A 15,446-nucleotide genomic window follows, 5' to 3' on the forward strand; every position below is an offset into this window, starting at 1 on the left:
CTGGGTCCTGACCTGAACCAAACAAACTACAAAGAACATTTTGGGGACACCTGGGGAAACGCGAATATATTGGATGATCGTCGTTAGTTGTCATGCAACATTATGTATAACAGAACAAAACACTGCTCAGTCCTGTGCCATCCTGCACAATCTTTACATCTCATGGAGGGTTTTCCCTGATTTCCTGACCCTTTACTTTACCAAACATCCTTTTCTAGCTGCTGAACTTTCCTAATTACGTGTCCAAAGTAAGCAAGATGCAGTCCTGCCATCCTCACTGCTAAGGAGCAGTCTGGTTGTACCTACTCCTAGATAGATTTGTTCATTCCTCTGGCATGGTATATTCTTCGCCATCACCACAATTCAAATACATCAACTTTCCTTAGATCTTCTTCATTCACTGTACAGCTTTCACATACATATGAGGTAACTGAAAACACCCTGGTTGGGTCAGGTGCACCTTAGTCCTCAAAGTGACACCTTTGCTTTTCAACACTTTAAAAAGGTCCTTTGCAGCAGACTTGCCTAGTCCAATACATTGTTTGACTTCCTGACTGCTGCTTGCACCGGCACTGACTGTTGATCCAAGTACAATGAATGATGCAACTAAATAATTCACTGCATGCTGATTTTCTCAGGTGTGGTAATGGTGGCGTGGTTGGGAAGGGGAATGTCCCTGATACTGAAAGATGTGTGAAGTAGTCAAGAGTAAAATGGCATGATGTCTCTAAGCCTACTTCTGGGTTGTTCAGCAGAAGGAAAACTCTGTGCAAGTATAGACAGAGATCAAGCAGGTGTGACAAGATGTTAACAGTGAATATGGAATGTGGGTTACAAAATATTTGGGAGAAAACTCACTTTATGGAAACGCTTCACAGGCTGTTAAGATGATTGTTCTATAAAATCTGAAATGCAGGTAAGGAAAGGGATAACTTTTATAGTGCAGTAGCTAAGAGAGGCATGTTGGAGTCAGGCTGCCTACACAGAATGCTGGCACCACCTGCTATGGACTGTACCCTTTAGGCAAATTGCTTAACCCTTCCGTGCTTCAGTTTCCTCATTTGTAAAATAAGGATAATGTTAATTATGTACCTCATAGGATTGCTGTCAGAATTAAATACAATCATAAAGTGCTTAGAATAGCATTGGTGTAAAGAATCAACATTCAATAAACATTTGAAATTACCTTATAAATTATTTTTGCCCACTAAAAATTTCATTTAAAAGTGTTTGAATCATCTTAATTCTTTAACTGGTATTAGAAAGACAACAAAAAAGCCATGTGGCACAATGTAAAAATGCCAGCAATTCTCACTGCAAAACTTTGGGTATGAAACCATTTATGAAAAAAAGGAGAGAGTGATACGTATCAAATATGAACATCAAAAACAATTATAGCGGCACTATTCCCGAGGGCCTCAAACTGGAAAAAATCAAACACTTCATCAATAGTACAATGTGTTATTTGCACATACAGTTAAGATTTATCCATACGGTGGAATACCACACACAACTGAGAATAAATGAACGAACCTCACAAACAGAACACTGAGCAAAGGAAGCTGGCCGTGAAGGAACACATACCCTCAGATTCCATTTAAGTAAGCAATGGCTGGATGAGGTGTGGGGGAGGGCTTGGAACGTCAGAAATATTCAATTTCTTGATCTGGAGGCTGGGATGGCTGAAGCATTTACTTTTGTGAAAATTCATTAAGCTACAGACTTAAGATTTGTGCACATTCCTCTGTGTATGTTACACTTAAATAAAAAAGTACTCTGCAGCGAACCATGTCATTAAAGCCCCTTATTTCTGACCTCCTGAGTAGATGGCACCGTGGTCATTCTGAGTGATCTATCCAACAGATACTTCCTGTGAACATCTCCATATACAAGGCACTGCTGTAGCAGTGGGGAGTTAAGAAGGAGCGACCTCCTCCAAGGAAACTTATTTCCAATTAGAGAGGCAGACAATAAACAAATAAATATGACATGCCAGGTGGTAGTGAGCTGTGAAGAAAAGCAAAGCACGATAAGGAGATAGAAAGGGTGGCCAGGGAAGGCCTTTCTGATGAGGTAACACTTAAGCCAAGACCTACCAGAAAGGAGACATTTGGCTATTTGGGGGAGGCGTTCCAGCAGAGAAACTAGTGCAAAGGTGCTGACACAGGAGTGAGCTTGGTATGTATGAATACCACAGGAAGGCCAGAGTGGCCAGGGCAGAGTGAGAGAAAGGGGGAAAACAGCCAATGGGTACACAGAAGTAGCTGACATTAGATTAGGTAGAGCTGTGCTGTCCAACAGAACTTTCTGTGATGATGAACATTTCCTTTGTGGTCACTACTAGCCACCTGTGGCTATCAGGTACTTGAAATTCAACTTAGCTAGTTGTATGTGGCTAGTGGCTGCCGTATCAGACGCGCAGATGTACAGCCCTGCAGGCCACGCACAGGTAGGGGCTTCACTGTGAGTGAAATGGGAAGAGAAGGTTTAAAGGATCACTGGCGTGCTGTTTGAAACAACTATCGAGTGTTTGGGCAGGGACGGGGGGCAAAAGTAGAATCAAGGGCGTGAGAGATGACAACGGTTTGGACTAACCTAACGATATTCATCTGCTTAAAATTTTTCACCAAGTTGTATGTCCCAATTCTTTTCTATGTAATCATAAAATAATGTTAATACATCTCAAATCTTAAGATTATTCTCTCTACAGAACCAGACGTTTCTTACCTAACTGTACATATAGTAAAAATAATAGAAACGATTTTTGAATATTAATTGTTAATGATATGGACTTGGTATCTTCTCATTATACTTTACGTTAATAAACTTACAAAAGGCAAATAAAACATACTAACCTTAATAAAAATGGATCTTAACTGAAGAGCCACTAGCTTCCTTGAAGGCAATGAGTATACTGCAAAGACAAGAAGAAAATGAATCATACAATAAGAAAAATGAAGGAGTTATAAGTTGAATTATTAATATGCTAAAAAAAAGTCCAAGTATAAGAACTTCTGCATCTAAAAAGATGGAAGCAACCAAGGTGCCCATTAACGGATGAATGGATAAACAAATTATGGTATATTCACACAACGGAATACTACGCATTGATAAAGAACAGTGATGAATCTGTGAAACATTTCATAACATGGAGGAATCTGGAAGGCGTTATGCTGAGTGAAATTAGTCAGCTGCAAAAGTACAAACATCGTATAAGACCACTATTATAAGAACTCAAGAAATAGTTTAAACAAAGAGGAAAATATTCTCTGGTGGTTACGAGACGGGGGGAGAGGGAGGGTGGGAGAAGGGTAGTCACTAATTAGATAGTAGATAAGAACTACTTCAGATGACGGGGAAAGACAACACACAATACAGGCGAGGTCAGCACAACTGGACTAAACCAACAGCAAAGAAGTTTCCTGAATAAACTGAATGCTTTGAAGGCCAGTGTAGCAGGGGCAGGGGTTTTGGGACAATGGCTTCAGGGGACATCTAAATCAATTGGCATAACAAAATCTATTAAGAAAACATTCTGCATCCCACTTTGGAGAGTGGCACTGGGGTCTTAAACACTACCAAGTGTTTATCTAAGTTGCATCAATTGGTCTCACCTGGATCAAAGGAGAATGAAGAAGACCAAGGACACAAGGTAATTATGAGCCCAAGAGACAGAAAGGGCCACATAAACCAGAGACTACATCAGCCTGAGACCAGAAAAACTAGATGGTGCCCAACTACAACCAATGACTGTCCTGACAGAGAATGCAACAGAGAACCCGAGGAAGCAGGAGACCAGTGGGATGCAGACCCCAAATTCTCATTAAAAAAACCAGACTTAATGGTCTGACTGAGACTAGAAGGACCCTGGTGGTCATGGCCCCCAGACCTTCTGTTGGCCCAGGACAGGAGCCATTCCCAGAGCCAACTTTTCAGACAGGGATTGGACTGGACAATGGGTAGGAGAGGGATGCTGGTGAGAAGTGAGCTTCTTGGATCAGGTGGACACTTGAGACTATGTTGGCATCTCCTGCCTGGAGGGGAGATGAGAGGGTAGAGGGCGTTAGAAGTTGGCGAAATGGACACGAAAAGAGAGTGGAGGGAGGGAGCGGGTTGTCTCATTAGGCGGAGAGCAATTGGGAGTATGTAGCAAGGTGTGTATAGGTTTTTGTGTGAGAGACTGACTTGATTTGTAAACTTTCACTTAAAGCACAATAAAAAAAAAGTATCTCTACTTGCAGATGATATGATGTTATGCACAGAAAACCCTAAAGAATTCACAAGAAAATTACTGGAGCTAACAGAAGATTTCAGCAAAGTATCACATTACAAGATAAACATACAAAAATTAGTTGGATTCCTCTACACTAACAAAGAGAACTTCGAAGAGGAAATCACCAAATCAATACCATTTACAATAGTCCCTGAGAAGATAAAATTCTTGGAATAAATCTAACCACAGACATAAAAGCTCTATACAAAGAAAACTACAAGACACTACTGGAAGAAACCAAAAGAGACCTACCAAAGTGGAAAAAGACACCTTGCTCATGGATAGGGCGACTCAACGTTGTGGAAATGTCTATTCTATCCAGAGCGATCTATAGGTCCAATGCAATATGGATCCAAATTCCAATGGCTTTTTTTTAATGAGACAGGGAAACAAATTACCACCTCCATATGGAAAGGGAAGAGGCCCCGGATAAGTAAAGCATTACCGAGAAAGAAACAAGTGGGAGGCCTCACATTACCTGATTTTAGAACCCATTATACCACCCCGGTAGTCAAAACAGTCTGGTACTGCTACAGCAACATATATACGTAGACCAATGAAACACAATTGAAAATCCAGATGGAAATCCATCCACTTATAAGCACTGAGGAAACCCTGGTAGAGCAGTGATTAAGAGTTACAGCTGCTAAGCAAAAGGTTGGCACTTCGAATCCACCAGGCACTCCTTGGAAACCCTACGGGGCAGTGGAATTTACTTGATGGCAATGGGTTTTTGGTATGAGCAGCTGATATTTGACAAAGACCCAAAGTCCGTTAAATGGGAAAACACAGTCTGTTTAACAAATGGTGCTGGCATAACTGGCTATCCATCTGCCAAAAAAATGACGCCAGACCCATACTTCACACCATCTGGAAAAACTAACTCAAAATGGATCAAAGACCTAAATATAAAATCTAAAATGATAAACATCACGGTAGAAAAAAGAGGACCAACCCTAGGAGCCCTAATACATGGCATAAACAGTATACAAAACATGACTAACAATGTACAAACACCAGAAGAGAAACTAGATAACTGGGAGCTCCTAAAAGCCAAACACTTCACCAAAAGAGTAAAAAGACAATCCACAGACTGGGAAAAAATTTTTGGCTATGACAAATCCGATCAACGCGTAATCTCTAAAACATACAATATATGGTAAAATCTTAACAACAAAAAGACAAATAACCCAATTAAAAAAATGAGCTAAGGATATGAACAGGAACTTCACCAAAGAAGACATTCAAGCAGCTACCAGACACATGAGGAAATACTCACGATCATTAGCCATTAGAGAACTGCAAATCAAACTACAATGAGATATCATCTCACTGCAACAAGGTTAGCTAGCACTAATCCAAAAAACACAAAATAATAAATGTTGGAGAGGTTGTGAAGAGACTGTAACACTTATACACTGCTGGTAGGAATGTAAAACGGTACAACCACTTTGGAAATAGATTTGGTGCTTCCTTAAAAAACTAGAAATACAAAGTACCACACAATCCAGCAATCCCACTCCTTGAAATATATTCTGGAGATATAAGAGCCTTCACACAAATAGATATATGCACACCCATGTTCATCGCAGCACTGTTCACAATAGCAAAAAGATGGAAACAACCTAGATGCCCATCAATGGATGAATAAATAAACAAATTATGGTATATTCACAATGGAATACTACGCAGCGATAAAGAACAATGATGAATCTGTGAAACATTTCATAACATGGAGGAATCTGGAAGGCATTATGCTGAGTGAAATTAGACAGTTGCAAAAGGACAAATACTGTATGAGACCACTATTATAAGAACCCAAGAAAAGGTTTAAACACAGAAGAAAACATTCTTTGATGGCTATGAGGGTGAAGAGGGAGGAAGAAGGGAGTTCACTAACTAGATAGAACACAAGAATTATCTTAGGTGAAGGGAAGGAAAACATACAATACCTGGGAAGTCGGCACAACTGGACTACACCGAAAGCTAAGAAGTTTCCTGAGCCCAACCAAACACATCAAGGGACAGAGTAGCAGGGGTGGGGGTCTGAGGACCAGGGTTTCAGGGGACATCTAGGTCAACTGGCACAACAAAGTTTATTAAGTAAATGTTCTGTATCCTACCTGGTGAGTGGCATCTGGGGTCTTAAAAGCTAGCTAGCGGCCATCTAAGATACATCGATTGGTCCCAACCCACCTAGAGGGAAAGAAAATGAAGAACACCAAAAACACAAGGAAAATATTAGCCCGGGAGACAAAAGGGCCACATAAACCAGAGCCTCAATCAGCCGGAGACCAGAACTAGATGGTGCCTGGCTACCACCAACGACCGACCTGACAGGGAACACAACGGAGTGCCCCTGACAGAGCAGGAGAAAAGTGGGGTACAGAACTCAAATTCACAAAAACAGAAGAGACTTAATTGTCTGAGACTGCAGGAACCCCAGAAGACATGGCCTCTGGACTCTCTGTTAACCCAGAACTAAAATCATTCCTGAAGCCAACTCTTCAGATAAAGATTAGACTGGACTATTATAAGACATAAAAGATATTCAGGAAGAGTGTGCTTCTTAGTTCCAGTAGATACAAGAGGCTAAATGGGCAGCTCCTGTCTGGAGATGAGATGAGAAGGCGGGATGGGATAGGAGCTGGCTGAATGGACACAGAAAATCGGGATGGAAAAGAGGAGTGTGCTGTCACATTATAGGGATAGCAACTAGGGTCACATAACAATGTGTGTATAAATTTTTGTATGAGAAACTAACTTGAGCTGTAATCTTTCACCTAAAGCAAAAAAAAAAAAAAAAGTTTCATGTTTTCCAATTTTTTTCTTCTGATGGAAGGCAGCATGAAACTAACATCATCTTTTATGCATTCTGGTCAAAAATATGTAACTTAAATGTAATAAAGCTTTTGGATCTAACTTCGAGTTACAGAAAATACAAGGGTAGAGGAACAAGCCAAATGACTCCCTAAGGAAGTAATCAGGTAAATGTAGCATGTGGGACATTCTATGGGACAATGGACCTAGTTTCTCTTCAATCAGTCAGTTTTGTGAAGAAGGAAAAAAAAGAAGGACTACTCTAAAAGATTTCAAGGACACAACAATCAGATGTACTATGGGTCCTAGATTGTGTTCTGGTTTGGACATATGTAAGGGATATTTTGTGGTAAAGCGGTAATTTCAACATGGATGGCATGTAGAAAGTTATTAAGAAATGCCTCACTTTGTTAAATGTCATGTTATTTCAGGTATGTTTCTTACCTTTCAGAGATGCATAGTTACATGTTTGGGGATGAAATGTCATTTTGACAGTTGAAATACCTCATTTTAAACAATAAAGTGGATCGAAGTACTTTATCACTACAGTTGACTTGCTGCTAGTCTGTGTCAGAGAAAAGGAAGTGGATCTTTTACTGGAGTGAGCGAGCATGGAGAGGACAGTGTCGTGGTGAAGAGGCAGCTCACAAGGCCCGGCTGCCTTGATTTCAAACTCAGCTACACCAATTATTAATCACGTGACCTTGAACAATTTACTTATCATCTCTCTGCCACCGTCTCCTCATGTATAAAACTACCTCATGGAGTATCTGTGAGGGCTAAATGAATTAATACATGTAAATATACAGTGTTCAGTTCACAGTAAATGCTCAGTAAGAAACAGCTGTTATCATTAGTGGAAATTATATGAATTCTAGTCCTCTCACTAAAATCTTTTATCCTTTAATGCAATAACTGAAATTCATCTCATGTTAATCTTCCCTGCAGGAATTTCAATAATAAAGTTATTTCTCAAAACTGCATTTCCTTATTGCAAAGTTAGAATAATGTCATGGTTAATAAGACTGACAGAAAACAAAATGCTTCTTCATCTGCTCTTTAATCCACTTGGGCCCCTCAGGCTCCTCTACTACCTTTGGCTTTCACCCCAAAATGGTAAGCAGAAGACCGAGAGGCCAATAGAGCAGTTGGCCATCAAACCAAGTAACGGAGTTCCTGTGCTTCACGATCCACAGCTTTCCCTGATTCCCATGGTGCTATCTCACAGAATCGCCCAACAGCATCAGTGCAATGTGAACAGTGTTCCCTATTAACCGTGCTTGACATGTCCAATGAGGAAATCAGGACTTTTGGAAACATATGCTAAAGGAAAAGCCCACCCTTACTAAGTGGCATTTGGCAACTCACTCTCTCTAAGCCTTACTACCTAATCAGCTTATTACGGATTCCATAACAATGCAACAAGACGACTTGGAGGCTTAGATGAGAAGTACATCTTAAACACTAGGACTGAGTCCAGGCGAATTCTCATTGCCACATTTCCCTTGTATGAGTGATAACGATTACACGTGCCAGTAAGAACAGAAAATAAAACTGAGGATGAAGGAGAAAAAAATTCATGTTGGGGGGAAAAAAAGGAAATCTTAAATTCTATCTAAAGACACAAGTACAGTTACACCCCTCATAAATGCTGCCATTTACAAAAAAAGGCTAAGACCTAAAGCCAGAATGTAACAGGGCAATGTGACTGGGTCATAATACTCACTGACAGCACAAAACCAGCACTAAGTAAACATTTGCTTCAAAACAGTATCTGTGAGTCTATTTCTAATTTAAAACAACTCTGTAGTAGAATAAAACATGCTGCAAGTTGTACATACCCTCAGCATTTATACTGAGTTCTGCTGCGTTTTCTTCTGTGGTTGCATATGGATTGTTTCCAACCATGGGCACAAGACAATCGGTATAAAAGTAACCAACCTTAAACATATTCAGCGTGGAAATAATCAGATCTATTGCAAGCTGGCCAACATTTCCAACGGATACTGCTGGCTGAAATCATAAAAGATATATTCGATAAGTCATAAAATGTTAGCAACACTTTTAAAATTTAGACTGAAAATAATAATCATAGTACTAGTACTGAACGCTTATGCTTGGGTATATCACAGCTAAATACTGACTCTTTCATTATCTATAACTGTGATGTCAGCTGAGGCCTCCTCCACCTTTCACACAATTCATTTACCAAATATTTACTGAGCACCTACTATGTGTCAAACGCTGCTCTAGGCATTGGGGATGGAAAAAAAAAAAAATCAGAAAAAAAATTACTGCCCTTGTGGAGCTTCCTTTCTAGTGAGGATGTGGTTTACCCGCAATAAACAAAATAAATAGGTAAAATATATAGTAGTAAGTACTATGGGCAAAAATAAAAGAGAGAAAAGGGATATAACGTGAGTGTATATGTCCCTGTGTGCAGTTGTTTGTAATTTTAAATTGAGTGTCAAAGAAGACTCACTTCAGGTGCAAAGTGACTACTATGGAACTGAAGGAGTAAGGAAGAGAGGCATACAACAACCTGGGAATGAACATCCTAGGAAGTGGGAAAGTTGTGAGGTATGTACAAAAGCAATCTTGGGTCTTCTTGTACCACTTTCTTTGCCCACATCTAAAGGTTAGAGTGACCTTTTCACACTAAACACACACATACTTATCCCCATGACTTCAAACAGCCAACTGAAATCTCTGCCTACAGCTGAGAACACTTACTTGAGCTCTAGCAGCTAATGGATATCTCTACATGGTTATGCCACAGGCACCCCACATTCAACATGTATAAAACTAAACAACTGCCCAAACCTGTCCCCATATTTTGTATTTCAGAAAAGAGCAACACCATTTACCAGATCACCTAAAACAGGAACCTTCTTCCCTTACCAGCTCTATCTAACACATAACTGATTTTCATTGATTCTTTCTCTAAAGTATCTCTTTAATGGAGTTACTTCCAACTATTGCTCTTTACCGGCCTTCATCCTATTTTGCTGGGCCACTCACAGTGGTCTCCCACTGTTCACACCTGTCATCAACCCTGGCAACCTCCAGTAGTTCCGTTTTTCCTCTCCAAGACTTTGTTTCTTTGGTTATACTCTTTCTCCTGTACGTTGAACCTGCCAGCTACCCCGTGGGAGAAAAATGTGGCAGTCTGCTTCCACAAAGACTACAGCCCTGCCTGGTCCTCACATGCCCCTCTATCTCATTTCTGTGTCCCCACAAAGCCAATACCTCTAACCTTTGTCCTCTGAAACATGAGCAGGAATTTTATTGCTGAACGAATACATACAAATCTCCACATCCTCTAACTCATTCCATAAGCTGCAGCATGGGTTTCCTCTCCACTGAGAACTGTTTGCAAAGGTTACCACCCACATCCCACATGTTGCTAAATCCCAAGCGCACACTTCCTCGTCTTACACATTCGCCTACTTGTGACAAACAGGTATTCTCTCCTTCTTTCAACACTCTCCTCTCTGGCTTCATGTGCTTGATATTTAATGAACAAAAGGACGGCTGTTCACTCTTCAGCCATACACCACTTCCAACAGCGCCTTCTGCAAAGGTGTCTCTTGGGCTCACAGGCCTGCAGCCTATTATCTCTCAATGAGTCATTCCCAGTCCAAATCCTCCAGCTCCCCCATGCCGGTGTGTCTCTGGGGTAGACATCCATTTTCCTGAAATGCCCTATTCCTGCCCCCCAGCCCCCAATACCTCACTTTCTGGGCGTTAATTTCTTTAGGAAGCATTTGAAGAAAAAGCCCTGTGCCCACTCCTCCTCCCCACAAGTCTTAGGGCCTGTCAGCAATCTTTTCAAACTTGCACCCCAGCACTCACTGCCCTCGTCCACTGACGCGTTTCCAGGTAGACTACGAACTCCTGTGGACAAGTCTTATCCTAACATTCGTACGTGCCAGAATGTTTACTGAAACACTGCATGAACGTGGCCAACTGCACAAGCGATAAAACCGTGTTAGCTACTGGCAAAAAAGTGACTTTTATTACTACCACTGATTTTAATACTTTTACAGTAAACTCCCATTTGCTTAAATTCAAGCTAGTAAACGACATGGTTTAAGGTTACATTTATGGTTTCTTAACAGAGAGAACCTCTGGAGAACAGCATTACTTTGCTAGCTTAAAACCGACCTAGAAGTAGCTGGGAAGACCTCTGAGGGTACACTTGAGGACGATACCCTGTACAACCCACGCAGCCCAGCAGCTCGTGTCACAGCTAACAGACGGACTACCGACTCGCACAAGCCCACAGGTCCACGAAGGCTCTCGAGAACCGCCGCCTCCCGCGACAGACAGCCTCTGCTGCCCCTTCAGTGAGGGCTGACAACTGCACAGAAACGGCCCCTCTCTCCCCCGACCCTGCGCGGCCCGAGCCCGGGGGATGAAGCCGCCGGCGCCTCCGGAGGCCGTGGCCCTGCGGGGCCGCCGAGAACTCGCCAGAGAACCCACCATCAAGAGGGTGAAGCCCGTGAGCTCGGGCGCCGGGTCCACGCAGGGCACAAACATGGCCGCAACGTGGGGCTGAAGGAAGGGACAGAGCGGGGGCGGCGGCGAAGTCGACCTGCCTGCGGCCCGAGCGGCGGGAACGCGGAGCGGGAACAGCGGGAACGCGCGGAGAAAGGAGCAGACAGGACTCGAACGCGGCCGGGCCGGCGGGGTCCTGCGTCCCCTCGGCGCCAGGTCCTCGGAGGCCTTCCAGTTTAACTGCCTGCGCGGAAGGCGGGAAGAAACTGCGAGGGAACGGGAAACGGAAGGGCAACACGTTCGGAGACCCTGGAAAGGCTCATCGGCTGGTGTGTGGAGGCTGCGGGGGCCCGGGGACACCCGCTCCCGGCCGCTCAGGCGGCGCTGGGGGCACCCCGGGGCTCGCCGCTCCGCTCCCCGGCTCCGCCCCAGACGCCCCGCCCCGCCCCGCCCCGCCCCGCCCCGCCCCGCCCCGCCCCGTCCGGCCTTAGAGCGCGCGCGGGGAGCTGACGCGGTCGTCGTTCGGAGGCGCTGTCGCGGTAGTGGTTCGGCGGAACGCCGGCCGTTGGGACTCCCAGGCCGGGTAGGAGCGGTGGCGAGGCGCGGCCGGCGACATGTCCCTGCCCGCGGAGAAAGCCTCGGAGCTGAAGCAGCTCATCCACCAGCAGCTGAACAAGGTGAGGGCGCGCGGGCTCCTCCGTGCCAGTGTCGGTCCTCGGGGTTCGGGCCGGGCCGTGGGAGCAGAGGTCGGAGCGGCAGAGGTCGGAGCGGGAGAGGTCGGGGGAGCAGAGGTCGGAGCGGCAGAGGTCGGAGGGGCAGAGGTCGGAGCGGCAGAGGTCGGAGGGGCAGAGGTCGGAGGGGCAGAGGTCGGAGGGGCAGAGGTCGGAGGGGCGAGGCTTGGGTTTGCAGCCAGGAGAGCTTTCTGGCCTCGCTGACAGAGACTCGCTGAGGAAGCGGGAGTGCCGGGCTGCGCTGACGGACGGGTCGGGTTCTGGGGGACCGTGGTGAACAGGAAGTGTCCGTCGAGTCGCTGCAGGAAGTCAAACCTGCGCTTGGATCCCGTGTTTATACTCAGACTTGAAAAGTCAGAATCGGTTTAAGGGTGAAACACGAGGGTGCCGTTGAAATTGAGCGGGTAGCTTAAACCAGCAGTTCTCAAAAAGTCATAGAAGAGAAGGCGCTAAAGTCTGTAACAAAAATATTTGTGATGCTTTGGAGCAGGAGAACACGGAATGTTCGGGACACTCAACTGAATGCAATAAGCTGATTTGAAAAAACCGGGCATTTGAAATATTAATAAAAGCTGCCATGTGTTGTGCACTTGTACGCCAGGCTTTGTGCTGGGTGTTGAGCATCTGTCATCGAATCCTGACCACCAACCTGTGAGAGGGCAATACTTTCCTCATGTTATAGACGAGGAAGCAGGTTCAGGAAGGGTAAATAAGTTGGCACGAGGTTACACCTCTAATAAGTTGAAAATAAATTCAAACGTTGATTTATCTACTCCAGGTTCTTTTGATGTTACTGTATTTCTTTTTAAAAGATACATATTTTACTTGAGTCTTGTTTGTGCGGAAAAAGTAACAGATGACCAGTAGAGACTCTAAAAAATTTGTACTGAAAATTTCATCTTTTTTTTTTTTTCTTAAAAACAACGAAACCACTTGCCCTTGTTTTCACTGAATTGTGGTAACAAGTTTACAATTAACTGGAGAAGCCTGAAACCCAAATTTCCTAAGTTTAGTCTCTAACATCCCTGTTATTTTTTTTTTTAATAACATTTTATTGTGTTTTTGGTGAAAGTTTACACAGCAAGTTAGGTTCCCGTTTGACAATTTCCACACAGATTGATCAGTGACGTTAGTTACGGTTTTGAAGTTGTGTCAAGATTCTCCTTAATTTTGTTCTGATTGTTCCCCGTTTTTTTCTTTATTACTTTGATTTAGTATTTTAGAAAGAAACTGGTTAATTGGTAATATTTGGCTGCTTTGATACATGTGCTCTTCAGGAGAAAAAAAATTGTAACGTGAGTTTTCTACGTAGATGGATGTCCACGGCAGAATACGAGAAATCCTTGCTGAGACTATACGTGAAGAACTGGCACCTGATCAACAACAGTTATCAACAGAAGATTTGATCAAAGCCCTTAGACGTAGAGGAATCATTGATGATGTGATGAAGGAACTGAATTTTGTTACTGTGAGTAATGATTTAGGGAAAAAAAGTTGACAGTGTAAGTCTGTTCTCATGCTTGACAATGTTTATAGGGTGCATATTTGGGGCCTCCTTTTAATAAAACCGCTTTAAACCTTTTTGTCTAGTAATACCCTAGTTTCAAGTATTTTTTTTTTTCAAGTATAAGGTAGCTCTACGAATATAGCAAATAGTATTATTTGCTATAATATCAGTGAAATTGGAGGGGATTCCACATTCCTGTCTGTATATTGACAGAATTTTCTCGTTATCCTCCAGGTCTACAATTTTAAATGCACATATTTTAGTCACATTACTTCATCATGTTATTAGGTGCCATCCAGTTGGTTCAGACTCATAACGACCTTATGTATAACAGAATGAAATGCTGGTCCTGTGCCATCCTTATAATCTTTGATATGTTTGAGCCCATTGTTGCAGCCACTGTGTCAGTCCATCTCACTGAAGGTCTTCCTCTTTTTGGCTGACCTTCTGGTCTGCCAAGCATGATGTCCTTCTGCAGGGACTGGTCCCTTCTGATAACATGTCCTAAGCACAGGAGATGAAGTCTTGCCTCCTGGCTTCCAGGGAGCACTCTGGCTGTATTTCTTCCAAGACAGACTTGTTCATTCTTCTGGGAGTCCATGGTATATTTAGTATTCTTTGCCATAACTCAAAGGCATCAGTTCTTCAGTCTTCGGTATTCATTGTCCAGCTTTCACATGCATATGAGCCTGTTGAAAATATCATGGCTTAGGTCAGGTGCATCTTAGTCACCATAGCAGAGTTCTTTTTCATTAAGATTATAGTGTAATTTTTTTTAGATTGACGAGCTTATTTTTAAAATAAATGCATTTTTTGGGGAGTGAATTTTCTATGACTAACAAATTATAAATTTCTTTAAGAAAATAGTGTGACTGCTTAAGAGCCCTCAAATCTTTTCCTACAAATAGGTCAGTAGCAGAGTGATAGCCTCTCAGTACATAATTAGTAAGTAGGCCTTTTGAAAATGAGGCAATAATGAGAAGCTGTGACCTCAATACCTGGATAACCTGATGTAAAAATTGGAATGGATTTTATAATACACGAAGGAATAAAGTGTTTAATACAGCATCCTTTTTTAGTTTTTGAGGTTTAGAAACCTATTTATTATTAAAAAATGACCTAGTAACAGCTTCTGCTGTGTGAATTACACTTCCTTGTAAAAACCTGCTCATGACCATTCATAAACCAAATGTTGTATGAGGTTTAGAAAAAGTTTAGCTTTCTTTAAGTATTAAGGGTTTGTATTTAACACTTCTGTTTGTTTGAAAACAATTTCTTAGTGTTAGATTTTTAGGAGTTACAAATTATATTTTACGTAAAATTTTATTTTCATTGTTTTAATTATGCTAGGAAAATAAAGGATTTCCCTGTGGCATAGTGGTTAAGAGCTCCGGCTACTAACCAGAAGGTCATTGGTTTGAATCCACCAGGTGCTCCTTGGAAACCCCATGGGGCAATTCTACTGTGTCCAGTAGGGTTGCTATGAGTTGGAATCAACTAAATGGCAATGGTTTTTTTTTTTTTAAATCCTAGCTAATTCTGGTTCAGTGCTTATTTCCATTATTGGCATTTTCTTGGCTATGCATAACTTGTTTTCTAATTTGTTCTGATTTTT

The 15,446-nt window shown here is 42.6% G+C and overlaps 2 protein-coding genes across 7 annotated transcripts in view; one reads left to right on the forward strand and one right to left on the reverse strand.

The window, feature by feature from the left end:
* Positions 1-11,993, reverse strand: part of PSMG2 (proteasome assembly chaperone 2) — a 29,451-nt gene extending 17,458 nt beyond the window's left edge. The window contains exons 1-3 of one of the 2 annotated variants that reach the window (XM_049900908.1): positions 11,579-11,993; positions 8,935-9,106; positions 2,856-2,914 (exon numbers count right to left, since the gene is read on the reverse strand). In XM_049900908.1, the coding sequence (XP_049756865.1) occupies positions 2,856-2,914; positions 8,935-9,106; positions 11,579-11,635 (288 nt within the window). In that variant the 5' untranslated portion in view covers positions 11,636-11,993. The remainder of the gene's footprint in view (positions 1-2,855; positions 2,915-8,934; positions 9,107-11,578) is intronic. The other variant, XM_049900910.1, reaches the window with a different exon arrangement.
* Positions 11,994-12,077: 84 nt separating this feature from the next.
* Positions 12,078-15,446, forward strand: part of CEP76 (centrosomal protein 76) — a 29,034-nt gene continuing 25,665 nt past the window's right edge. For all 5 annotated transcript variants that reach the window (XM_049901131.1, XM_049901127.1, XM_049901129.1 and 2 more), the window contains exons 1-2: positions 12,078-12,270; positions 13,637-13,792. In XM_049901131.1, the coding sequence (XP_049757088.1) occupies positions 12,208-12,270; positions 13,637-13,792 (219 nt within the window). In that variant the 5' untranslated portion in view covers positions 12,078-12,207. The remainder of the gene's footprint in view (positions 12,271-13,636; positions 13,793-15,446) is intronic.

This window comes from Elephas maximus, chromosome 11, assembly GCF_024166365.1.
Source record: "Elephas maximus indicus isolate mEleMax1 chromosome 11, mEleMax1 primary haplotype, whole genome shotgun sequence".
NCBI lineage: Eukaryota > Metazoa > Chordata > Mammalia > Proboscidea > Elephantidae > Elephas > Elephas maximus.